Source organism: Vidua macroura, chromosome 12 (assembly GCF_024509145.1).
Source record: "Vidua macroura isolate BioBank_ID:100142 chromosome 12, ASM2450914v1, whole genome shotgun sequence".
Lineage (NCBI taxonomy): Eukaryota > Metazoa > Chordata > Aves > Passeriformes > Viduidae > Vidua > Vidua macroura.
In genome coordinates this window covers 14,098,383-14,124,752 of record NC_071582.1, presented here as the reverse complement: position 1 = coordinate 14,124,752, position 26,370 = coordinate 14,098,383, and the positions used below count along the sequence as shown (strand labels likewise).

Genomic DNA, 26,370 nt, shown 5'->3' with positions numbered 1-26,370 from the left:
GCTCTGAGGTGTCTTGAGCCTGTGAAAAGACTTTTCCCAGCAAGTTTTCAGAGGCATGTCTTTCTTCTTATACACTTGGATAAATTTGTGCTGCTTCTAATTCTCCACCTCTCAAGCTCATTCTCCTTATGAGAAGATAAAAGATTTATCAACCAGAAGCTTTGAATTTAGGGATGTATCTGCAGGACCAGCATATATCAGGTGTTTAGGTTACTCAGCTGTGTCCTCTGTCCTTTTCTTTGTACCCTCATTTCTAAACTAAGAACATCACCAGCATGTAGTTGAGTTCTAAATTACCATCCCTATTTATAACTCTCTGGCAGGGTCAGCCTCACTTCCTTAAGAGTTCCTTCTGTGATGTCCTGTAACTGCAAATCATAGGAAATGTAGTGTTTCCAGTTTTAAAGTTTTTTTGATTTGAAAATGTAAGTTTGGAAGCAAAACAGCTTAGAATGGATGCTGAGAGGGATTTTATTGAATTGCTGTCATAGTTGTGCATCCTGAAGTTTCGATTTTTTGGAATTTGAGTTTTAGGTTGCTGACAAGCATGTAATACAAACGTGAATCCAAGGGGTTCTTTTTTAGCATTGCCTAAGTTTCTAACATTTAGAAGAAAAAAAAAAAAAGTTGGTCCCAGAGTGAAGTGTGTCTAATAGTACTTCTGTTGATGTAGGGGAACAGGAGAAATAATGTCAGTATTATTTTGATAAAATCTTGCCTTGTGGGAATGTCTGTTCTGGGGCGAGTTGTTCTATGCTGCTGGTGTAAGTTAATGTATTGTGTTCAGCTGAGGTCCCCTTAACTTGCCATTTAACAAAAATTACCAGGCTACAACAACATTGAATGAAAGACTGGGTGAATAATTAAGCTTTCTTAGATTACTATTATTACTCTTCTAAAGCAGACAGATAAATGAGACTTGAGCTGCATGCAACACAGTCCTTGCTATTTGCAGTCAAGCTAAAACTACAAAGGGATAAAATTCCCAAAGAGCAGTTCAGATTTGTCTTTGTTGGATTTATACATTGCAGAAGAAATAGAGGAAAACTCTAGAATATGTTAATAAGTGTAGACTTTAGAGCTAGCATTTGTATGATGATGCTTGTGGAACAGTGCAAAAGCCTAGATGCTCTAAGATAGGGACTAATAAATTTTTTTTTTAACTTTAATGTTCTTAAATACCATGAACATGCCATTAAAGATGACCTGAAATGAAACTCATTTAAGTACAGTCCAGCTTTTCTAGCAGCTTTCTTCTATTCTGAGCATCTCTCCAAGTCATTTTAATTACCTCCTGGGCTATTGTACCTTTTGCTCAACATGGTGGCCCTGTTAGGATTAACTAGTCAGGATTCCTGATTTGTTAGAGGATTAACGGGGCTGCCTCCAGGCAAGCCTGCAAGCAGGTAAAGGAGTTAAAACCATCCAGGTTAGGATTTATGCTTCTGGTTCAGGGAGGATTTTAAAGGTAAATGAAACTCTCATGGGAGGCAGAAGGACTCCACCACAAACATTGTGGAGCTCCTACAACTGAAGAACATGGGGGTAAAAGTATAAATCCAACTAATGGATGAACTCAGCCCCTCTGAGGCTGAAAACTTCTGAGAATGAAAACGGCCTCTGTGATTTTCAAGCTTGTTGTGAATTGGAGAGGAGCATGTACTATTAGCATTGCAAAATGCCATCACTCACGTCATGCGGTGTGGTTATTATTTGAAAAACCAAAGTACAAAGTTAGATTGGATTAACTGTCTAAAAGGTACATGGCTGTTCTGAATGAAGTCACCTGATTTTGTGCATATCTGGATTTTAGTGAGGTTAAACAGCGAAGTTCAAACTAAGTTTAAAAAACTTGATATTAAAACAATTTTGCTGCAGAATTTTATGTTTGGGTTGCTTGGATCTAAGGTGAATGCAGTTGAGCTAATGGCTTCAGCTTCAGTGGGCCTTATCAGGGTTGGCACAGTAGACAGTACTGGAAAGGAATTGATGGATGCTTCTCACTTTCCTGATAGTACGAGGGACTCAGAGGTAGAGTATGATTATGATACAAGTGTATCAAATAATACAGGATCTCCTGATATACTGGGTGAATGCTCCAGGGGGAGAGGAAACACTCAACAGAAGAATTTAAAGCTAAATTCTGTGGGTGAGTGTGCTCTAACTTCATTTGTTTTGAAACAGTATATTTTAGGCTGATTATGTCAGTTTAAAATGTTCACAAGTAGTGATACTCTCCTTTGGATTAACTTCACATTTCACTCCTCTGGAGGTGTGGGGGTTCTTCTTACTAGGCCTAGTGAAATGCCCTTAAGAAGTAAATGTAGCTGTTCATGCTCTTCTGTAGGAATGAGAAACCTTTTTCTTTTAAAACCTCTGCCCAGTAATGCAGGGTGATGAATGTAAAACATCGAGAGAGAGAACAGGTGAGGCATTGGGTGTCTTGCTGCACACACAGAGCTGTGTTGTGTGTGCCTGCAGGGGTGCAGAGGCTGGAGTGCATTTTGTCATGTGGCTGCTGTTTCTGTGGTCAGTCAGAGCACACTGAAGCTCAGGCAGGGGTTTGTACAAGCAAAGCAGTAGGAAAAGCTTGTGCCTTTAGGAAGTAATCCAGGCTCTGCTTGTTTTGGTCAGCTAGGAACATGTTCTGTAAATTCGGGAACTTTAGTGACCAGCCCAACTTGTTAACTCAGAAATATGACTGTGTTTATACTTTACTCCTTTTTGGTTAGTTGGCAGCTTGTACTGCTGCTACCAGGGCTTCTGTTCTTGGGCTGGGGGAAGGGATGACTTGGTTCAAGGAAAGCAGGCAGCAGCATCCTGGAATCCAGATGAAATGCAGCTGTTGGGAGTGGCTGCAACATATTTCCTGCAAGCTCCAAGCTGGACAGTATAGCATCTTACTTGGCTTTTTTCTGCTGTGGTCATCACTGGTAGCTTATAGACTGAACAGTGGCACTTGGTCATCTAAAGTGGTTGGGATATTTGTGATTATCATACAGAATTTTGGTTCAAATCTCTAGCTTCTATTCAAGAGCAAATTGAGACCTAAAATTTATGGTTACTACAGCAGATACAAAGTGACTTGTGGTGCAGTAGAAGAATCTTCCCACTAGGTTCTACTCTGAGCAGTAGCTCTTAAATATTTTAAACCTTTTTAATGTGAGAGCCATACGCACAATGAAAATGTAAGTAAGGGTGTATGAGAGCCTTGTTATGCAGGGAAGAGTGCCAAGTTTTCCTAAATTTAGCTAATAGTTACAGAGGCTCTTAGTGAAACTTAGATTGAGGTAACTGGATTTGCTACAACAGGAAGTACAGGCTGGAGAATGTTAGCTCATGGCATGAATATGTCTTAATGAATTAATAAAGACTGCAATATCTGTTTTCTGTAAAACTACAACATCTGATTAAGTCTTAATCACTTCTGGTACTTATCTCACCTCTTTTAGTCCTTGCTGATTCTGGTTCTTACCTTGCAATCCTTTTGATACTATACCCACTCAGAAATGTGCCCTTTAACAGCCATTTAAAGCCATTGAACCTTTTTTGTTTTGCAAACTATGAATTGCTATAAATTTCAGGACAAAGAAGCTCTGCTTGTAGCATAGATGGTGACTGAGAAGGATTTAAGAGACCATCTATAATAGTATCTTTACTAGATTAACCTGTGGAATATACTGTCCCCTCAGGCAAAGTCTTTGCTGGTGATCAGGCATCTTGCTATCCATTGATGTTGCTTAGTACAATGTTTTGATACATAGCAAAAGTGATGAGTGCCCTTTCCTTTCCAAAAAAAAAAAAAAAAAGATCAGAATAGCAGCACATGAAAAACCCCACTGGATTTGTCATGCAGAAGAGCTGTCAGCTGGTGAAGAGCTAGCACAGAACTACATCTGACAGTCTCTGACAAACAAAAGTCCAGCTGCACAGAGATGCCTGCAGCTTTTTCCCTGACAAATGTCTGAGCTTGCTGTTGTATTCCCTTCCTTACAGCACTGGTTCTAGCTCTGCTTCCATCCACACTCCTCCCAGCTGGAGCTTGCTTTTGTTCTTTGTTGCAAATACTCCCAACTTGTGTGTGTCTTACTCACTGGAGACTTGTCCTGCTGTGGTCCAGCTATGTTTGGTAGGCAGAGGTTGGCTCTTAGCCCTTCTTGAAATGAAGTTGGGTTTTTTTTTTTTTTTTTCTTTGGTTTCTATTTCTGCTTTGTAATGTAAGGAATCTGCAAATACTTGAGGAAAACCAGCCAACTTCTATTTTTGACTCTATTTTCTGACTCAGGCAAATACTACTATTACTTGTTCATACTCTCCCACACAACCTGTAACCTCTTTCTTTTAGATGTGAGAGAACACTACAGTGGGTTGAAAGATGCCTTAGGAGAAATACCTTTAAAATTAGGTTTTTACCTAATTTTTTTTCCTTCTGGGCTCCAGTGCAGTGTAGTTCCACCTATAAGTCTGGGTCTCTTGAGCTGGTGTTTCTCACCCCAGATAGTCACTTATGGCCTTTGTAGGTTTTTTCCAGGTGTGCAAGAGCAGCAGCATCACACTGGTGGAGATTGTTCTGAAGCACTGTGTTTTGTGTGGCCTCCATGTTGCAGTCTTCAGCAATAATAATGTTGATTCAGGATTTGAAAGAGGGTGTTTGGCTCAACTGATCCTGTTGCATAGAGTGCTTCTTGCAAGCAGATTTTGGGAGCTGAGCGAGTAATACTGTGGGTAAACACTTGGCTGTTGGATTTTCTTCCTGCATCTGACAGTGCTGAATCTTGCTGTTAAACCTAATATTTACTGTTTTGGTTGGTTTTGTGGTATTTTTAAGGATTTGGTGTGTTCTTTTCTTAAGTTAAATCAAAGGTCTAGAAGGAGGGAGTTCCAGTTGCTACGGAGAGACCAATGCACTTCAGACATGGAAGCTGCAGCAAAATGGCCAAATGTACAACATGGGCCTTAGATTATTGTAGGACTTAAAGGGCAGAGACAGACTTCTTTCTCCACTGTTCTTACTAACTTTTTTAATGTCAGCTTCAGTGTCAGAGAATGCAGAGCCTACACCTGAAGAACAGGACAAGTCGCTTGACAAACCAAAACAGAAAAAGAATCGTTGTTTCATGTGCAGGAAGAAGGTTGGACTGACTGGTAAGAAATACTGATTTCGGTTTTCTTAGGCTTGTTTAGGCTTGGGCCCTTTGAAATGTTATCTTAAAGAGAAAATAGGGCATGGTCGTTTGATATTGATTTGAAATAACAGTCAAAGGTGCTTTCAGCTGACTCTTACTAGATTAGTCATCCATGTATCATTTTGTTTTTCAGCCTCCTGTCTAAAAGTGGAGTTCATAATTCCAAATACTTCCTTTTGGAAGTCTGCTTAGCTGAGGAATTGGATGATAGATTGCTGCCATTCACTAGCCAGCTTTGCAGTGGTCCAGTGAAAGGGCTTGAGTTCTGGAGGGTGAATATTCATAAACATAGCAAAAGGGCAGGAGTTCTCTAGGAATGTCCTAGAGTGTAATGCAAAAAGAAGGAATATCAAGTCAAATCTTGCTGTAATCACTTAAAAATGTATTATTTGTGATTCTTATGCTTTCTGCAGCAGAGGCTCTTTGGCTGATTGATTGACACTGGTGACTGAGATTTATTGCTAGTGAGTGAACACATTCAGGATTTAAAGCAAACCAGTGTAATTTAGAATGTTGAAATGCCTAAGCTGCTGTTTCTGTCCACAGGGTTCGAATGTCGGTGTGGGAACGTTTACTGTGGAATGCACCGTTACTCAGATGTACACAGTTGCTCTTACAATTACAAAGCTGATGCTGCTGAGAAAATCAGAAAAGAGAATCCTGTAGTTGTTGGGGAAAAGATCCAGAAGATCTGAACTGCTGCTACTGCTGGAATACAAAAATCTTCTGACCATCTGCAGATTAAATTGACTTGAGCTTTTTTCCTTAGTCATCAGGAACGTAGAGCAGTGTATCTTGCCTAGACCTTTTAATCATGCATGTCATCAGATGAATAGATTTTTTGTTTTTGTTTTTTTTTTTTTTGTTTTGTTTTGTTTTGTTTTGAAAATGACTCTGAACATTATTTTCATTGCAGTTTTCTGTGGCTGAAGACTTAAGTAAACTTTACAAGTATTATCCTTTAAGATCATTTTAATTTTAGTTGAGTGCAGAGGGCTTTTATAACAAACATGGAGAAAATATTGGAGGGCTGTGCTTTTCCAGGATAAAACATGCATGCGTTAACTTTGCAGTTTATTTTCTTGTTGTATATAGCTTTTCTCTGCAGCACAATTTCCTTTTTTTTTTTATTGATAATGCCTTGTATGGCACAACTAGTTATCAGTAACTGAATGTATTTTAATCATTATGGCTGCTTCTGGTTTTTTATTTCCCATTAACGAGAGGTTATACATGTTCGCATATTAGCTTGTTTGCACCCTCTACCTATTTATGTATGAATCATTTGTAATGAGAGTGTGTGCTGAGATTGTGTGGGGTTTTTTGTTGTTTTCTTTTTTTTTTTTTTAAATTGGGGTTTGTTTTTGTGTGTGTGGGGGGAAGGCTGTATGCGCTTCATTGACTGCAGTTTTCATTGGGATTACATCCATCAGTTTGTCTGTACACAAATATGAAGAATGATCTGAAGTACCTGTGCTGTATTTATGTTTATCCACGTCTTAACTTTGATTAAATAAAATTTAAAAAAATCTGAGCCCCTGTGGCTGTCACTGGCATATATAAGTTTGATTTCTCTTGCTTTATTTTAATGGGGACCTTCCATTGATAGTTCCTTTACTTAAACTTTATTTAGTCACAGCTACCACATGTATCCCAATGCCAGCTAAATTCTGATGGTTTTTTTTATATTTTCACCTGTAACTACCAGAGACACTGCAGATTCCAGACCTTGTCTGTTGATTTTCAAATTCAGAATGCTCTTAAAAAGCTATGGCTGGAAATTAGTAGATAAAACACTACATTTAGGATATAAACACTGCAGCAGAAGGAGCTTTCTCTGGTAGTTAAAGTAATCTGCAAGACCGAATAATAAATGGAGTAGCTTGTGCTTGCAGAAATGGCCTAACCACAATCTATGAAGCACATGGAGTTTATAGTGAAGGAAGGAATAAATAACTTACTGGCAAGTTTCAGTAATAGTCTGCCTTATCATGGGTCAGAGATCCTGTATTTCCTCAAAGGATTTGCTAAACTTCCTCTTACACAGCACAGAGTGTGGAGGAGCTGCAGTGTCACCTTTGGTGGGTGTTTCTTGTTTGCTTTCCTCTTTGCTGCTGCTTCCCTATTCTCTAATTCTTCTCACTTTCAGTTCTTCTTCTTCCCGATTTCTGGTCTCTCTCTTTTCCCTTTCTCTCTGTGTGCCCTCCTGACCAATCTGCCTTTCACCTGACAGTGATGCTTCTGGGCCAGGCAGAGAGAACACACCATAGATTTCACAAGGTGGGGGGAAACCTAGTATGTTTGTGTGCTCTGGTGCCTGAAAGAAGGAAAGGTACAAGAAAAGTATTCACATACTTCCTGTCTGTTGTATAAGCTTACATTTAGACTGGATGTCCACCTTTCTGTGACACCTTTGAATTGTGTGTCATGTTTGTTTGCTTTGGCATGGCCCTGTGTTCTCCTGGTGGTTGATCTGCACTTCAATCTGTATTTTGTGTCATTAGTTTGAGGTTAGCAGATGAACATCTTAATTAACACCAGCACATTCACAGCACTACAAAATGCTTGAGTCTGTCTCCTTGTGTAGGACACTGTATTAGAACAGGTTTTTAACATGTTTCTGTTTCTGTTTTGGAATAAGCAGGTTCTATAGCCCAGATCTTATAATCTGTCCCCAAAACATCTTCACTGTGTTTAAAACATTTCCAACAGTCAGGGGAAATTTTACAATAAATATTCCACAAGCTAGGCATTGTGATGCTTAAGTAAGACCCCTTTTCAAACAGCACCTTGTGAGCTTGTGTCTCAATGAGTGAGCAGCTGTCACAGATGATGCTGTTATATCATCTTGCACTGAATCTCCGGCTGAACCATTTGCTGCATTTCTTCTAATGACTCCTCTGCCAAAAAGAAAAAAAAAAGGTTGAGCAGCAAACCAATTCTTTGTCTTGGCAATCACAATTGTCTTCCTGTTTTTATTGGAAAGATTTGGCTTTTGCTATTTAATTCTAATTTCAAGGATGTTCCCTCATTGGTTTCTACTTCTGACAATGAGTGAATTTTCTGCTGCAAGTGGGAGAATGCTGAGACTGGGAGCAGAAGCACCAGCTTCCCTGTTTTTTATTGTTGGCTGCACATATGTCTCTGGTTTTAAGATGGTGGAACTATCTGGAGAAAATGGAAGAACTTGACGAGGTGCAGCAGCATTGCAAAACTAAAAGCCACAAAAGGTGCAGTTTCAGGTGTGAATTGTGCAACTTCCCAAGGCCTGCTGAGCTTGTGGTGGGAGAATCAGTGTGGACGTAACCATTTCACCAGGGACCTGGCACATAAGTGACCCCTCCAAAGTTAAACCAGGGCAGTTCCTCTGCTCTTAGAGCTGCTGGATCCTTCACCCCCAGCAAGTTGCCTGTTACAGGAAAGCCTTGATTTCATGTGAGAGTTTGTAAAACCATGGAAGTGTTAAGGTTGGAAAAGACCTCCAAGAACATCAAGCCCAACTGCTCACCCAGCGCTGCCAAGTCCACCCCTGAATTAAGTGCCACATCTACACATCTTCTAAATACCTCCAGGAAAGGTGCCTGTGAGAGGAAGACCCCCCTCTCACCAGGGTCACTTTCTGGCTGGGAACAATTAACAGCTGCTGACTCAGGCAAACCTCTGGCACTGATTAACCATTGCCAGGGCCCAGGCAGGGGGTGGGATGGTGGCGGGGCAGCGATTGGTTTGTGCCTGAGGACAGGGTGGGATTTGATGCCCCTCTGCTCTGGGTTGCAGCAGCTGGAGAGTGGGAGCTGTGTGTGAGCTGGGGCTGCTCGGGGTTCAGCATGTCTTTCATCCAGGTAGACAAGGACTCAGATTTTCCTCTCCAAAACCTCCCCTATGGGGTTTTCTCCACGAAGGAGGAGGTGAGTTAACAGCAAACTTTGTTCTTGGGCTGTTGTAATTGTTCCAGGGCTATGAGAGGGCAGAATTTCCCAGCAATGTGGGATAAAGGGAGATTTCCCAGCCTGAGACACTCATGGGCTTCCTGACCTGATGGCAAAGCCGTAGGTGGCACATTGTCTGTTTCCTTAGTGTGGTTATTTTGATTACAGCTTCTTTGAAACTGCACAAAAGAAAGCGGAAGTGTTAATACTGATGAGAAGTACTTTGGCTAATATGTACTGTAGTTCTTGTGTGGTTTCCATCATTTCTGTGACATCAGTAAATCTATGTTTGACTCCCTATGTAGAGGCACAGCACATTTCACACTCAATTTCTTTATTTTTAACTCAGTCATTACTTTTCTCTGTGACTGTAATCACACCATCCCCCTTAAAAAGCCCCAGTAACTACTGCTCTTGGGGAGTTTTGTTGGTGGCTGCCAAAGCATTAAACCAGGGCACCAGATGTGTGTTTCACCTGTTTTTGCAGCTGAGCCATTGTGTTCTATTGAGTGTATGTTTATGCAATGCTGCATTAAATGTGTGCAAATGTGTCATGTTTAAAGCTGGGCTCAAAGCCTGCCAGTTCAGCCAGCTCCAGGCCTTCTGTTTTATTATGATCACAAAAGAAAATGTGACTCAACCTTTCTACCGAGGGGGTAGCTCTCAATTCCCAATTTCCATGAGAACTGAGCCCAGCTAGGCTGAGCCTCACCCCTCTGAGTGCCTGACAGGATGGAGCTCCAGACATGTGTCCTCATGGAGATAGGGAAACAAGTGAAGAGCTGCTTCTCAGAAGGAAAAAGTGGAGAATTTATTTGTCATTCCTTATGGAAACTTCATTATTATCTTCTGGTTTCTGCTAGTTATCCATGTAGGTTTTAAAAAAATGAACCAGAAGATTGTGTTTTCTGATGTGGTATTTTCTGAAGATAAAATGAGATGGTGTGTTTAATCTATTCTGAGATGTGCATGCTGTTATCTAGCAACTTTGGACTATTTTTCTGCCTTCCTCAGTAACTGTTCCCTGAAAAAGACATCTTCACTCAAACCCTATGAAATGACAGGCAAGACTTAAAGAAATTATTTAGGAGAATAATGTTCTGATAGTAGCTGAATGTTTTAATGATTTCAGGCTAAAACAATTGGTGTCATTCCTGACTATCCCAGTTACAAATTAACCTGACATGACCTTTAGTTTTTTTTCTGCAGGAATGCTTGCTGAATAAATGCCTACTACCACATTTGGAATCTTGTTTGGAAATTAAAGGTTGAAAAATAGGTTTAATAGCATGCATCTTTGAAGATGGTTATTTTGGTGAGCTGCTTTTCAAAGTGGCTGTAATAGTTTGTCTCTCTTTGCCCAAAGACACAAATAATGGAGGCTGTGGTGTGTTTTTGCCCCGTGCAGCTGCCGTGGGTCTGTCGGTGCTGCTGCCCCGCCATCGCCGCCAGCTCCACACGCGCCCGGGGCATGAACAGGAGCTTTGTCTCCTGGGCTGCATCCCATTTCCCCATGTGTGGGATGCTGTTCCTGCAGCAAGGATCCAGCAGGGATGCAGGCTGGGCTCGGTGTGCGGGTTCTGAGCTCCTGGTGTGGTGTGAGGATGGGCGGTGTAGGGCAGCCTCGTCCGCCGAGGCGCAGAAATCGTGTGCCTGGGCATGGAGTGCCTCCTGGTATCTCCAGGGGAGTCCAGAGCACCCTCAGTCCTCTGGGGAGGAGCTGGGGTGCAGAAATGACTGTTTCTCCAGTGGCATACCCACAGGCATGGAATTCACCCTGCCCATGGCCTTTCTATGCTTTTGTTCCCCACTTGTAGAAGGAGCAGTAGTGTTTTCCTACTTCACAGCATATTGAAGATGTATGGGCTTATTCTGCAATGCATGTTGTTAATGAGGGGTGTTAATGAGCAAATCAGCCTCTTTCTGGGGGAAAGAGGGCGGGGAGAGAAACTTCTCTTTGTTCTGCTATCCTTTCCCCAAAAGATGGGGATGAGGCTCTTTTCCACCCCTCATGGTCTGTAGGGAGTCTGCAGTGATGCTTTGCCCATAGGGCTTAACATTTTTCAGCAGCCAGACTCAGACTGGCTCTTGAAGGTCCATTGCTGTGGTACCAGACCTTTGTCCTGGATGGGTTAAACTCTGTGTGGTCACTGTCTTCCCCTAAGCCCTCTTTGGGGCATTTTTGGGTACAAGCATAAACTCTTCTTCTCTTCCCCCCTCCTCTTGCTGCCTTGCAGCCTCGGCACAGGCTTGGGGTAGCCATTGGAGACCAGATTTTGGATCTCAGCGTCATTAAACATCTTTTCAATGGACCAGCTCTTGCCAAACACCAGCACGTCTTTGATCAGGTATTTATCAGAGTCTGTTCTGATTTCCACAAGCATTTAAAAAATATTCCATAAGGCACTTTAGCAACTTGTGGTGAGATAGAGAACATGAACTGGAAATATGTTGTCAGGCAGGTTCTGGTAGAGCAAAAACCATCACAGGTGTGACAGCAAGGAGAGCAGGGGCATCGGGGTCCAAAGGTCATTTTCCAGGAAAGTGTCATCATCCTCTGGCAATGCAAGTGTCTGACACAAAACCTAAATGTTCATTCACTCCTGCTTGTACCTTCAACGCTCCATGAGTGGGATATTAATGACAGGGAGGTTGTGTTAAGGATAAAGGTAAATAAAACAACCTCTGTCTACAGCTGGCTGAGATATCAAAGCCAGCAGGGCCTGCAGTGGTGTGTAAGGATGGGGTGAGGCCACCATGCAGCAGGTCCTGCTGCAGAGGACTTGTGGGGTGTGATGGGTGTGGGCAGCCATGGGCAGGGGGACGGGTGATCTGGGCAGTCACGGCCACATAACCCCGGCCACGGGCATCCGACACCGGGATGGGAGTGTGGGACATCTTCCTGCATGTGAAGGATAAGCAAAATGTGGTCTTTTCTTTGCCCCTGCACCTCTGGGTCACTGTCAGCCCACCCTGAATGCCTTCATGGGGCTGGGCTGGCCGGCGTGGACCGAGGCCAGGGCTTTCCTCCAAAAGCTGCTGTCAGCTGCAGAGCCCACCCTGAGGGACAACGCGGAGCTGCGGAGAAGGTGAGGGAGCAGAGAGTGGCTGCAGGCACAGGGAGGTGTCAGCTGTGCCCTGTGTCACCTGAGTGACAGGACACCAAAACCAACAGTCTGACGTGGCCACCTGCCTCCTACGTGGGAATTAACTGGGGTTTGTGCACATCGAGTGCTTCCTTCTCTTAATTACGTAAAGATTAATCTCTGATTAATCCTGTGACTGCCCGCAGCTCCAGGGTGTCACCCTGCACCTGGAAACAGCCAGCTCTGCCCTGGGGTGTGTCCGGACCTGCTGCCTCTCTGTGGGGGCTGGGCTGGTCCTCTGGCCACCCCCCTCCACCAGGGCCTTCCATGGAGACGCTGTTCAAGGGTCTCCACCTCTCCCACCTCCCCCGGGGCCTCCCTCCCTGCCTGTCACACCTGGAGCAGGTGTGGGGACGCCCCCCAGTCTGTCCTCAGCAACCACTCGGCTTTGCTAAAACTGAGCATGTGGTCACAAATTGGCTTCAGGTTTGGGGCCGTGCAGAGGTGTGGGGGCAGGAGGGGAGGACTGTGCTCTGTTCTGTGCTGCTGGAAAACATCTGTGCCCATTAACCCTTCACCTCTCGTTTGTCTGGAGTGATGCTTTAGGCACTACAAGTGCCTGCCCCGGCAGTGAGCAGGAGTTGTTCCTCCCTGTCCTGCCAGGGGGACTGGGAGGATTTAGGCTCTCATGAGCAGTACAGGGGTTGAACTGCTGCTTGCCACGTGGATGTTCCCTGAACAGGGCCAGCAGTTCAAATCAGACCCCCCAGGAGCCCCATGCCATGAACTCATCCTTCCCACGCAGCAGAGGCAGTGCTGTCCTGGGCAGGGGCTCTGGGATTTCTCTGTGCCCCTTGGGAATCCAGCCAGCCCCAGGGCTGCCCCCTCCCCACTCACACCCTGGCAGCTGCTCCTTTTGCTGTGGCCATCCCAGTAACAGCAGCAGCCTGTGCAGTCACCAGCTCTTCTGCCAGATTTTTTATTTCTGCAAGGCTTTGCAAACTAAATTAAGGAAGGAGCTGGGGGAGCAAGTCGGCCTCTTCCATGCTTCTTACGGGTGGGAGCTGCAAGTTTTCCGAGATCTGAAGGCATCATTTTTCATTTCAGAGCACTTGTACCTCAAGCTTCTGCGACGATGCACCTGCCTGCCCACATCGGTGAGTGTGGGGGCAGCCAAGGGCTCCTCGGCGCTGCCCTTTGCTCCCACACGGAGCAGCTGCTTCATTTCCAGCCTGCTCAGACAGACAGATCATAGCTGTGACAGGGAATGGGGTTTGCAGCAGCCAGAAGTAGATTATTGTACATAATGAAAGGTAGGTGCTGTCTGTGGCACAAGAATAAAAGCCTGGGGAAGCTCAATAGCAGCCAGAGCACTCCTGGATGCAATTTCCATTAAATCAGGGGTGTCTGGTGGTACATAACTCCTGTCATCAGCTTGGCATCACCAAAGGCCTTTGTGATTAGAGCCAGGAAAGAAACACTTGTTCAGTTTCCAACAATTTCCCCTTTTGCCATCATAAAATATTTCAGGTGTTGCAAAGTTTCCAAGGCAGATATCCCAGCACAGCCTCATGAACAAGCATGAGTTTCCACTCCCAGACCATTACTCTGCATCCCAGATCTTGCCTCCACTCCCAGGAGGACTGCTTTGGGATTCCTATGTTCATACAGATAGATAATAATTTCCTGGTTTTAGCAGGAGTTTGTGTTTGGACCCAAACCATCTTGATCAAAGTCACTTGAGGGTGTGACCTGCACAGGAACAGGGATGTGAACTTGCCCATTTTCTATCCAAGCTCTGTTCTGAGTTGGCTTTTGCCTTCCTTGGGGCACAGCCCTGGTTTGGGACAAAGTCTAGCCTGTCCCAGAGGAACCATGAGGAGTTCCCATAGGTGTGATACCTTCCTGAAAATAGTTTCAGGTTGAACATGTCCTGTCAGAAAATTGCTGGCTCCTGGCTCCCATGACTGCCCTGGACTGCCCTGGTGTGACTGAACTGGAGCACACAGATAGGAGGCATTTAGGATTCCACAGTCCTTAGGTGCAGCTCTGTCCTGTGTGTGGTTCCTGCCTCTCCTGGGTGGCTGGGTCCTCCTCTGGGAGGCTGGAACTGCAGGGGATAACTTACTGCTGGATCCTCCTGGAGCTGCTGGATAATTACTGAGCTCACCAACCAGCACAATGCAAATGCACCCTCCCAGTTCGTGATTTCCCCTCACTGCCTCCGTTTTCCCGTGGATCAGGAGGGTGGGAGCTGTTTGCAGGGATGGCAGCAGAGGGCAGCAGATGTCCTGAGTATCGCCCGAATTCCTGAGCCGGGTACGGCCGGCTGGAGGAAAAGCAGCGGGAATTGCCTTGTCTATGGAAAGGGGGCTGCTGCTTTATGTCCTGCTTTTTCCCTCCTCTTCTCTACTGGAGACTCAAGAAACAAAACAAAACAAAACAAAACAAAACAAAAAAAGCCATTTCTGTCTGCATAATTTATAGGTGAACTGTTAATCACCCCTTTATGCTATTAGTGACATCCCCTGAGTTCTCTCACTGTCTCCTTCTCTGCTCCTTCCATCCCCAGCAGTGTATGATGTGCTTTAGCCCCCGCAGATGAGGGACTTTGCTGCCACTGATCCCTGTTTTATGGCTTTTTTCCTCGTGCAGGAGATTACACTGACTTCTATTCTTCACGCCAACACGCCACAAACGTTGGGATCATGTTCAGGGGGAAGGAGAACGCTCTGATGCCCAACTGGTGGGTGGCTTGGAATGTTCTCTAGTGCAGCATTATTTTGCAGGCTTATCTGTACGTATACATGATATGGATCCTGTTTCAAAGGTGTGAGTAGTTTTTCAGGATCACACTGGTTTCAGTTCACAGCAGATGAGAATCAGTGATGTCCAGAGTTCAATACCAAAACCAAGTTCCACACGTCCCCAGCCTCAGCTGAATCTGCACTGCCCTTCACTGCAGTGGCCACACCAGTTACTGTGCAGCCCCTCCAGTTCAAAGACAAGTATACTTAAAGAATTAGGTTTTGCTGAGGGACAAGAGAGCAGAATTTAAGATCCAAGGAATTAATTGGAGCAGTGGCACAGCAGTGCATTAAGACTACAACATGGCTTTGTTATTATATTTTACTTCCATCCTTATATCAGAGTAAGGTGCTGAGTTTGTGCCCATGCATGCAGAGCTCCTTCTCCTTGTACCTCACACTCCCGTGGTGCTTCCACCCCAAAAGGCTGCTCTGGCACCCAGCTAACCCAGGCACTGTGGTGCTCTTTCTCGAGGCTGCACTTACCTGTGGGTTACCACGGCCGGGCATCGTCTGTGGTGGTGTCTGGGACACCCATCCGGAGACCTGTGGGACAAACAAAACCTGACAATGGTGAGTTCTAGGGGGATTTTCATCTGGATTCTTATTTCTTTTATTCTTTAATTTTGCTCCATATCATAGAGTAGTGGAGTGGAAGGGTCTGGGATGCCTTACCTAAAGCCCAGCCTGGGGTCAGGGCAAGAGAAAGCCCTGGTTTAAGTCCATTTTCTGTTCCCTGCCGAGCAGCACCAGCTGCTGCTTCTTTTGGCCATTACTTCTATTTCCCTAGCTGCCCCTTGTTGTAATATATTCTTGCTTCTACCCACAGATAAACCTCCAGTGTTTGGTGCTTGTAAACGTCTGGATATCGAGTTAGAAATGGTGAGATATTTTTTTTTCTCTTTATGACTTGAAAAATATTAAAATAGAAACAGGGAAGAAAGGGTGGGTTTGGCTTCTTCTAAACTGAATATCCCAGAAGGTCCATTCCTGTGTTCCTCTCTGAGCTGTCTGTGCTGCAGCCAGTAAAGATTTCTGTGGAACAAACCTTTGCCTTGGATGAGGAACAGGGTGCCTTAGCTCATTGGGAGGTTTGCTCATACAGCTCTCAGGCTGGAAAAAGCTCACCTGGCCAAAGCTGAGCACCAGTGGTGCAGTCAGGCAGCAGAATTCTTTCCATCAGCCACCACAGCCCGTTTCCTGGTCAGCAGTTCCCTCTGCACTGCAGCCAGGATCTATCAATGGACACTGGGGGTTGGGAAGTCCAGGCTGTCTGCACCTTGTGCTAGAGCAGAGGAAGCCCTGAGTTCTTGGCAGTGGGATTCAAACTCCTGATTCTCCTGCCTGGAAAGTTAAAACCTATGCTGTGGGTGTTGTAAAAAAACTTGGTGGGAAGGCACATCGTGCTGTGGTTTAGTGTGGTCCAGAAGGGAGGGTTTCATAGGATTCTGTTAAGATTTATATCATTTTAATGGCCTATATAATTTTTGTATGTTTTATTCCCAATCTTTTCCCTTAAAAAAAAAAATAGTGGAAGAAGTGTAATATTGATGGAAATGGTTATAAAAATGTAGTGAAACTCTTTAATGCTGTGTGCTTTGCCAATCAGTGCTGTAAGGGGAGATGCAGTCCCATAAATTGGGGTTCCCATAGTGCTGCCATAGCTCTGCTTTCCAGCCTGAGCTCTACTGCTGGCTGCTGCAAGAACAGAAGGAAAAGCTTCCATATTGTACACAGAAAGAGACAGCTGAGTTTTCCTATAAAATCCTCTGCATCTGCAGGCTGTGGATTCCTAAGGGAATGAGTGCAGGCACCCAGTTCATGGCCTATTTTACTTAGTGGGCACATTTCTCCACCTGCCTGTTCTTGCCCACTGTCTCATCAGGCTCCAGCCACGTTCAGTATCCCCTTGGATGACTTCAAACTCCTTCCTGTTCACTGTCTGCAGCAATCAGTTCCTTCAGTGGGCAAACCTGTTCTGCATCCGGACTCTAATTAGGAGGGACCATTTTTTCCTCCTGCATTTTGACAACATCATGCCCTTGTTTAATGCCTGTCTCTTAGCAACACAGAGCTCTTAAGTAATTCAAGCCTGCCAGCTCCATGGAGGGGAAGAAAAGGGGAGCAGGCCATGGGTTTTGTCCAAATGTGTGTGGGAAATGGTACAAAACTCATCCTGTCCAGCCTCTGTTGCTGCTGTCTGTAACTCTCTGTGCAGTAAAGATTTTTAGCTTCAAAAACATAATCAACATGTTGCTTTTTGATTTCAGGCATTCTTTGTAGGTCCTGGAAACAAGTTTGGGGAGCCCATTCCCATCAGCAGAGCCCAGGAGCACATCTTTGGGATGGTGCTGATGAACGACTGGAGCGGTAACCGGTGCTGTGGGAATCTGCCTGGAGAGGGGGTTACAGCTCCACGGGAAACCCTAGAGAGGCATAAATCACGTGTCTTAATAGTAGAGTGCTGATCACTGAAACCACTGGGTACGAGTGAAAGGGGGTGAAAATGAAGTGTTGCCTGTATCAATCCATCTTTGATCAATTAGCAGAACCAGAAATTGCTGCCTAATGAAGATTTATTTACTTATGAAAGAGCTAATATCAGTCTAGTTTCTTCTGGGCAGGGATGGAGGAATCCTAAGAATGGTGATATGAAGGATGGTGATTGATTTCAGTGTCAGGAAAAGGATTTGGCAATCACAAATGCCTCAGTCTCTGCAAAGATTTAACTTGTTGAAATTCTCCCTATGACTGGCAAAGACGATTAGCTGGGTATAAAAGGAATAATTAAAGAAGGGGTAAAAATACTGGTTATATGGGGATGATCTGGTTTGTTTTACTTATTGCTGATTTATCATCCTAATCTAGCTGATCTAAGAAATATGGGTTGAAAATGGATGAATTTAAATTAGGATTTGGGCACAACAGCTAGAAAAGGCTGGGGGTAGCAATTTCAATTCATGTTACTCTTTCATGGGTCTGATGGATGTGCAATTCCTAGGATATGTTTACCTGCATTTCTTTGAACGTTCTCTTCCCAGCCCGTGACATCCAGAAGTGGGAATATGTTCCTCTGGGTCCTTTCCTGAGCAAAAGCCTTGGCACAACCATCTCTCCGTGGGTTGTCACCATGGAAGCTCTCATGCCATTTGTGTTGCCAAACCCTGTCCAGGTCAGCAAGAGAAAAGGTTGAAATAAAGGAAAAGCAATGCTAGAAAAATGTCAGCAGAGCTGGAAGGTGCCATCAATAGAAATCACTGAGCTGCCTCCATGCCAAGGATTTCTCCATGGAATTTACAGTTGTGATTTTGCTGCTGAGCAGATGAAGTCAATCAGGGCCCTCTGAGTTCGAGTGCTCATTGATGTCACTGGCCCTGGCACATGTTGTGCTGTCATTCTGTTTGAGGAGGGCAGAAAAATCATCTTTAAAACACCTGGAAAATAAATTAATCAGAGCTTCTTCTGGGTCTTTGGTAGCACTTAGCATCCCCAATAAGGGGTGGAGAGAGGCTGGAGTCAAGCCACAACACTTTGTTCAAGCATTTCCAGTTGTCTGCATTGTGTAGGTGGTTAAAACTGGGAAAGATAACAGAGCCTTGCAGAGACCTCACCATCTTCTCTGTGCAGGCACAGAGCAAAGGTGTGCTGGCACTCTGTGCTGGATTAACATCCACACTGAAATGATGGGCATGGCTTTTGCGAGCCTTGTGCAGAAAAAGGAAATGGATTAAAAGGATATCATGTCTGTTCAGAAAGATCTTTAAAAGTGTGTGCATGAGACCAAGAACAGTGATAATCTAAGCAGTAAGAATGGTGAAGTGAATGGGTTGTGCAGCACAGGGTGGGTACACCAATACTCACTGGAATGTCTTGTGGATTTTTAAATTCCTTTTTATTTAGATTATGATGTGTTTTATGTGCTTTTAGGATCCTAAGCCGCTGCCCTACCTTCAGGATAAAGAGCCCTACACTTTTGACATCAAGCTCTTTGTTGCCATTAAAGGTATGGCAAAGCTGAGTGGGTTACAAAGCTGCAATTGCCAATTAAATTTTCTGGCACCTCCACAACCTTCAGGCACTTTGCTCTGGGCCCTGTGCTCCCTTTTTTCGTGCTTTGCCCAGATTGCCCCTGTCAGAGGAAGGGGCAGAACTCCTCCTGCTCCCTGCTGGCTGTGCAGCAATGTGCCAAGCAGGGAATGCCCCCCAGCTGGTCAGCTCCCCTTGAGGAGGGTCCCTGAGGGGTCTCCTTGCATAGGCAGAGGTCATCAAAGCATGGATTGAGCAGATTTGTGTGGAATCCAGATGTTAACCCAGCTCAGCCCCCACCTTAGGGCACTGCTGACCACTAGGTCCAGGTGTTTCTCCTGTAGGAGAGCAGAGAGTGGGAAATGGGAAGCTTGATGCTACTCCAGTGCAACACACACACTTGTTTTCTATGAAATCCTGATCTTCATAGCAATAGAAAATGTTATTACTGCTTTCTCACTAGGGATTACAGTGATAAAAGAAGTCTCCATCCATCTGTAAAATAAAAAGACTCCAACATCATTCATCCAACACAAATTGCTTCTCTCTTTTTTATCCTTTATTTTCTGCAGGAGAAGGAATGAGCACGCCAACTACTATATGCAGATCCAATTTCAAGGTAAGACTCCAGCATCTTTTGTTTATTTGCAATCTTGCTGATGCCATCAGCTCCAGCCCAGGCAATTTCCAACACTGCTTTTTGTATTAGACTCATAGAACAGGATCATAGAACCACTAAGGTTAGAAAAGACTTCCAAGATCATAGAGTCCAAATGTTAACCCAGGAGTGCCAAGGCCACAATTAAACCTGTCCCTCACATCCACACACCTTTTGAACACTTCCAGGGATGGTGAACCCACCACTTCCCTGGGCAGTCCATAATTTAAAAAAAAATGAAAAACATTCAAGTGTTTCCAGCTCACAGGGAGGATGGTGCTGGTTCCCCCCTGTGAGGTGGAAACACCTGAATGCTTGATGAAGGGGACAGCTCTTTCTGCTTCTTGCTTTGGGGTGCTCAGAGCATCCTCATCTCTGTGCCCATTTGGCAGGGAGCCACGAGAGCAGAGGACTGCAGGAAGAGGGAATTGTCTCTTGCAATACAGCTCTGCAGCTCTAATTTAGATGCCACTCACTGCTGCCAGCCTGGGTCTGCCCCATCCCCTCCGTGGGCAGCGTGGTGGCTCTGCCTCCACCCACCGATTGAAGCCAGGAGATTTATGTGCCAGCTGCAGCAATTCTCAATCAATTTCATATTCACATTTGGCTCTTTGCATAGTAATTACCTTAATCAGTAAATCAGTAGTCAGCAAATCAGTAATAAGTAGATTTTTCTACAAGGCTGTTAAAATACTGGAGCCTCGGTCAGCAGTACTGGTCTTAGAGAGGAAGAAGAGGAAAAATTAAATCCAGCTGAAATATGAAAAATTTTAAGGGACTAAATTGCATGTTAAATTATGAGTTTTATGAATGCCATAGGCCAGCCACATGACTGCATTCTGCACAGCCTAATGTCCCACCAGAGATGTTTGTCCTTCGTTGCTTCCTTGCTTTAGCCCCTCTTCCTCCTTCCTCCAGCACATGTACTGGACCATGAAACAGCAGCTGGCTCATCATTCCATCAATGGCTGCAACCTCAGGCCTGGAGACCTCCTGGCCTCTGGCACCATCAGTGGACCTGTAAGTGTTGAAACAATGACAGTCACTGGTCAGCAACTCAGAACCAACAGAGCAGGGCTTGGGGCTAAGCCCTTCCTTATCTGAGCACCACAAAACCATCTGCAGCTCTTTCCCAGGCACTCTGGGGTGCTACTTTGGTAGCCCCAAATTCACACTGAGCAGTGGTTTGGTTTGGGTAGGGTTTTTGCTTGGCTGTTTTTTTAAGTTGTTGAGTTTTGGGGTTTTGATCTCTCCTGTACTTCTTTCCCTAAGAACTATTTTACAACAGATGCAAATTAACTTCTGTGTGGAATCATCCTCACAATCCATTTACCCTCTATGAAATGCAGCTTTTTATTTCTGAAAAGAATGTAAAAGGTGCCTGGGTATAACTTTAAGTTGGAGCCAGCTTCACAAGCTGTCACTCCCCTTGAGCTGCCATTTGGACAGTGGCTGCAATATATGGGCAAGCCTCACTTTCTGAACCACCAAACACAAATCCTGTACATGCTGTCACAAAGACAGCCTCAGGTAAGTTGTTTGCAAGCTGGGATGCCTGTACTTCACTTTTGAGCATTTCTGAGGTGCTTTCTGAATCTTCAGATTATTATACTGCAGAAGACATTAAAGACACAAACACCAGCTTTGCTCTTCTGAAGAACAAAATGTAATTAAAAATCTGAAACATGATTACATAAAAGCACTGGACTTGTAGAATGCTCCTCCACTTGTTTCCATTCTTGCTGTGGCACACCCAAGCTGCTTTAACAGGTTGAACACTATATTAAATACACCAGATAACAGCTGTAAGCACCACTGCTAATAGCCAGCAAGAAATGAAAATGCAAAGTCAGGAAAAGGACCCAATGTATCAATTCATTAAATCAACAGCAAAACTCAGTTCAGTAGAGGTAACATACTTGTTTGTCTGCTCCCAGCAGCAAGAAGCTGAACAGCAGGGAAGACACTAAAAAATTGTTTATTTGTTTATGAACTCTTACTGCAGGAGCCAGAGAGCTTTGGCTCCATGCTGGAGCTGTCCTGGAATGGAACAAAAGAAATCCCTCTTGGCAGTGGGCAGTCTCGTAAATTCCTGCAGGATGGAGATGAAGTAATTTTGACAGGTAATGGCTGGATAACTGCTCTTACACTGCAGCAAGGGCACTTTTCCATAGGCTGATCCCAGCAGGACAAGGCCCTGGAGTGGAGCTGGGCTATTCTGTACATACCTGCCATGCAAGCAATGTTGTTTCCATCCTACCTGTGAGGAGGCTAAAGCAGGTGGATGGAAATTTCCCTGCCATAAATGCTTTCTAGAATTATTATTATAGGATTGTTTGCTTTGCTAAGTCCTTAATGCTCTTGCTATGCCACTGTATGAGCACCAAGGACATGGTGGAGGTAGGTTTGCCTTTATGGGTAAAAATACCCCAGGACTAGGAGAAGTTTAATTGTTTCCACCACAGTACAAGTTTGCATGTGGAGTAGAGCTTGGCAAATGCTAAAAGAAGTTATTTCTCAAGTAATATTTCATTTGCAACCTAGGCATATTCAGTGAAGTGTGTTGCAAATCAAGTATGTGGGAAACAGCATGGAGCCTTCTAGAACAGCTGACCAGCTCCCCTCTGAAAAGGGCTCTGCTTGAGAGCTCTTTCATGCTGAGATATGGTTTTCGTTCTCATCTTGATAATCAAAGGATTTTATGAATTAAAATCTACCACGGTGTTTTGTGATCTAAATCCCACTCCTACTACTTTTTAACCCAAAGCCTAGTGCAAAACAAATTTTGTTTTCCTTTCCTCTCATCTTTGGGATGGCAAATATTTGGCAAGGACAGCCATGAGAAACTTTTGTTTCAAGCCTCCAATGCCTTCGCTGTGTGACCTACTGGGATTTTAGGGAACGTCCTGTGGGATGTTGTGTGTCACCAGCCAGTGCCACGCCTGGCTCTGAGCAGCTCCATCCTGCTGATGTGATCAGAGATAGCTGCACAGGAACACATGGCTCAAGCAATGGGGAAAGACTTCACAGGTGTGACTGAGGGCAGAGAAAATGGGAGTGACAAACACCTGGGCAGCTGCCTCATGGTGTGATGCTAATATGTGTGCCTGTGTACCTGGGCCTGCTCAACCCAACCTGGACTCCTAGGATTCTTGGCAAAACAGTTTAAAATTATAAACTGTTTCTATCTGACAAAAAAATTAAGAAAAGTTAAGAAATTTCTGTGATTAAAAAAAAAAAATGGAATGTATGTATTCCAGTTCCCTGGCAATTCCAGTGCCTCCTGCCTGGCAGCCCATCCAATAGCCTTGAAAATCATGTTTCTGTGAGCAGCTGCCAGTTTGACAGAGGAAGATGCTGAGACAGCTGGAGGTTGAGATGTACTTGGGAGAGCCATAGGTGATGAACCTGAGGAGTCCCCAGTGCCTCTGACACCTTCCAGCCTCCCAACAGCCCAGTGACTGCTCATGCTGACACGTGCAGGCATCTGAGACTGCTCTCTACAGGCTCCCCATATATCCAGGGACACTCCTCCAGCAATCCAAAGTGCCACACTGCCCTCCAGAGTCCCCAGTAACTGTGCCAGGAGCCCTAAATTAGGGTACAGTGAGGGATGATGAACATCCCTGTGGTGTTACACACTCATATCCCTTTTGGCAAGGAGCACCTCACAGTTTGGGAGCTGCTGGCACGGAGAGCCAGCCTGGGGACAAATGTGACCAGTCCACGAGCCATGCTCTTCCTGCCCAGGACGAGCTATGGCAATTAATTAAATACTTAGAATCCTGAATGTCTTTAATCTTTAAAGATGGCATGATGGCATTGCTGCTCAGCTGGGGAAGGCAGTGGGGCAGTGCCATGTCAGTGGATCTGCTGGGCTGTTTCACACTGGCACAGCTGGTGGCTGTGGGCACCACAGCCCACACCTGCAAAGAGCCGGGGTCTGCTGGGGCCGTTTGGGAGCTGCTCCTATTTATTTATTTAGTGAGCTATGGCAGGTCCAGGGCCTTAAGGCACCCTTGGGGCAGGGCTGGTGCTATTCCATCCTCTCCCAAGGAGCTGCTATTAGCTCTTGCCAAGTGCTCAACACATCATTTCTGGTTTCCTGTTTCAACTTTGTATTCTTACTCCCCACGTGGGACCTATTTCAGAGACTTAGCGGATAAAATGAGAAATATATTTCTCCCAAGAAGTGTCTCAAGGAGGGAGCACGGCAGGGGAAGGGCTCCTGGTGGTGTTGGCAGCTGCCTGCAAAAACCCCTCAGTAGCTCCTTGGCACACACAAAGCTCAGGCCAGGGCTGCTGGCAGCACAGGGCTCGCTTTGTTCAGTGTGCTGCTCCTTGGTGCTGCTCTAAATTGTGCCTGACAGCAGGGATAACCAAACTGGACTGAAATAATCAGCTGCTGCTCAAAGGAAAGCTGGCAATGAAGCCTAATGAGGCAAATGCAAGCTGAGCTGAGCCTTACAGTGCCTTACTCCACTGCTGCTTAAGGATGAGGATTACCTGGCACGTACCAGGACGGTGTCGGTGGCTTTACACAAGCACTTAGAGACACCACTGTCCTTGGAAAACTTAATTTCAGCCTGGCTGTGAGAGCTGTACCGTGGGTTAGGGCTGGCAGGGTCTCACTTTGTGCTGCAGTAACTTTGGCTGCCCTGCAGCCTGAGCCCACCCTTTCTCTTCCTCAGAGGAGTTTTCCATTGATCTGTGCTAAGGGTGGGAATTCAGGTCTATTCTGTTGAGCTCCTTCTTGGCTTCTTGAAGGCAGCTGTTTTTAATCACATGCAGGTGATGTATTCCATCAGGAAAATGCATCTCTAACTATGAAATCAGTCCTTAAAATGCAGCATATGCCACTTGTCCTTCCTTAGATCAGCTGCTGTAGCAGAAGGCTACAGTAGGTCTCCTCAGCTGTTCTTCCCAGAATAGACTTCTCAGAGGGGCCAGCAGGCCCTGGCTGTGTCCCCTCCCCTGCCTTGCCTGCAGCTTTGCTGGTGGCTGCTGTTTGTGGAGCAGCTTGGCTGGCCCGTGGCAGCAGGAGGAGCTGCAGCATCCCTGTCCCAATGTCATCTCCTCCGTCACGCAGGAGCAGGGAGACACAGAGCTGTCCCGTGGTCAGAGATGCTGTCACAGCCCCGTGAGCTCTGCAGCAGCAGCCAGCAGAGCTTCCACGCCCTCTTATATAACAGAGGATTAATGAGAACTTGGAGTCAGATGCTGAATTTCTCATGGAACTGAACCACTTGACTTTAGCAAGTGAAACAGCTTCTGCAAGGGTAGATGCTGCTGTTTGAGGGGGTTTAATGACTGCCTTTCTGGCTGTCAGCATCCTAACATCCCAAGAGCACTCCTGATGCTGCAGAAAGAGAATCCAGATTTATTTGATTAATTGCAGGGCTGGGCCAGGGAGTGAATCAGTTTGCCAGGTAGATTGATGGTGCTGCAGGTTAGGTTTGAAAACAGAAATATTGCTGGCACATCTTGGTTGTTCTTTGATCAATTCACTGAACTTGCATATTGCTGTGTTTAACAGTTTGTGCTTCTTTTTTTCCTCATGTTCCTGGGCTACTTGAACTCTTCCAGGTGTTCTCTTTTTCTACCCCTCGTTGCATATCTGAGATGTTTTCACTTGGTTTTGGTCTCTTTATGCCTTTATTCACTTTTATTCCTGGCAAAATCCCGCTGTCCTTACAGAACAAGCTGTGTGTTGTTTTTTGTCCCTAGGTTACTGCCAGGGCAACGGCTTCCGTGTGGGATTTGGCCAGTGCTCAGGAAAAATCCTTCCAGCCCTGTCAAATCCATGAGAACTGGAGTAATGTGACATCCAAGGAGGAACCCTCCTCCCACCTCTACCAGTCATCCTGCTTTATTCAGATTTATTATTTTTATATGAGTGATTGTAATCTTACTATTTTTAATTATCAATAAATATCTTAAAGATGAATGTGGCTCTCTGGTGTGATAAGGAAAGGATTTCAGTGCTAGCTTAAAATTCTCAGAATATGAATAAGATGATTGAAATGGAAAATGAGATTCCTAACTCGTCTACCATTTTAATGTTTTTTTCATAATTATAAAAAGAGGCTTTCAAGTAAGCTTAAATATTCAGAGTACTAGGCTGATTATAAGAGCTGAGACTCCATGCTGACTTCCTTTTTCCACAGTGTTAGTATGCTGGAGGTGAAATCCTGAAGGCGAGTTGCATACGGTTGTTAAAACTTGTAGACCTTCCTGAGCAAGAGTCACATGACTGTGCCCTAAAATAATTTGCAGCAAAGCAGTTTGGAAATGTGATAATCAACACTACTGAAGGCAACAGGCAGGATGTCCCTGCTCCTCCTGCTCTTACACAACCAGAGGCAACTCTCCTGCCCCAGACTGATTCCAGCCCAGAGATGGGAGACTGTGTTGGGACACCCTTCAAAAGGTCCAAAGATCACCCTTGTTCCTCCTGCCCTGGTTTAGAGAAGAGAATTCCCTGTTTCACCCTGTGCACCAGCATGCCTTGGGTTGAGGAGGGAGGGGGAATTTCATCACTGGAGTGATCCCCAGGCACTCCCTGGTGACAGTCACACCCTGCCACTCAACAGGGGCTGTGCACAGAGGACACCAAGCAGGCCAAGCCCCTTCCTGCACCCTAAAAGGCATCTCGTGCCACAGCATTCCCCTGCAGCA

General features: G+C 45.0%; 2 protein-coding genes across 10 annotated transcripts in view; both read left to right on the top strand.

Annotated features, from left to right (window-relative positions):
- Positions 1 to 6,720, top strand: part of ZFAND6 (zinc finger AN1-type containing 6) — a 36,544-nt gene extending 29,824 nt beyond the window's left edge. For 8 of the 9 annotated variants that reach the window (XM_053988150.1, XM_053988144.1, XM_053988147.1 and 5 more), the window contains 2 exons: positions 5,032 to 5,145; positions 5,733 to 6,720. In XM_053988150.1, the coding sequence (XP_053844125.1) occupies positions 5,032 to 5,145; positions 5,733 to 5,881 (263 nt within the window). In that variant the 3' untranslated portion in view covers positions 5,882 to 6,720. Of the gene's footprint in view, positions 1 to 5,031; positions 5,146 to 5,599; positions 5,651 to 5,732 lie in introns of all 9 variants that reach the window. The other variant, XM_053988149.1, reaches the window with a different exon arrangement.
- Positions 6,721 to 8,945: 2,225 nt separating this feature from the next.
- On the top strand, positions 8,946 to 25,639 carry FAH (fumarylacetoacetate hydrolase). The gene is made up of 14 exons (XM_053988849.1): positions 8,946 to 9,094; positions 11,353 to 11,463; positions 12,083 to 12,204; positions 13,309 to 13,358; positions 14,857 to 14,947; positions 15,484 to 15,581; positions 15,838 to 15,890; positions 17,279 to 17,378; positions 18,050 to 18,180; positions 18,936 to 19,011; positions 19,607 to 19,653; positions 20,611 to 20,712; positions 21,698 to 21,815; positions 25,420 to 25,639. The coding sequence occupies exons 1-14, from the start codon at positions 9,014 to 9,016 to the stop codon at positions 25,497 to 25,499; spliced, it is 1,260 nt and encodes a 419-aa protein (XP_053844824.1). The 5' UTR covers positions 8,946 to 9,013; the 3' UTR covers positions 25,500 to 25,639.
- The last annotated feature ends 731 nt before the right edge of the window (positions 25,640 to 26,370 follow it).

Excerpts from the sequence above, each read along its gene's own strand:
- FAH (XM_053988849.1), top strand. The coding sequence starts at position 9,014 with ATGTCTTTCATCCAGGTAGACAAGGACTCAGATTTTCCTCTCCAAAAC. Across the intron at positions 13,359-14,856 it reads GCACCTGCCTGCCCACATCG|GAGATTACACTGACTTCTAT; the intron begins GTGAGTGTGGGG and ends TTCCTCGTGCAG. Across the intron at positions 14,948-15,483 it reads AACGCTCTGATGCCCAACTG|GCTGCACTTACCTGTGGGTT; the intron begins GTGGGTGGCTTG and ends CTCTTTCTCGAG.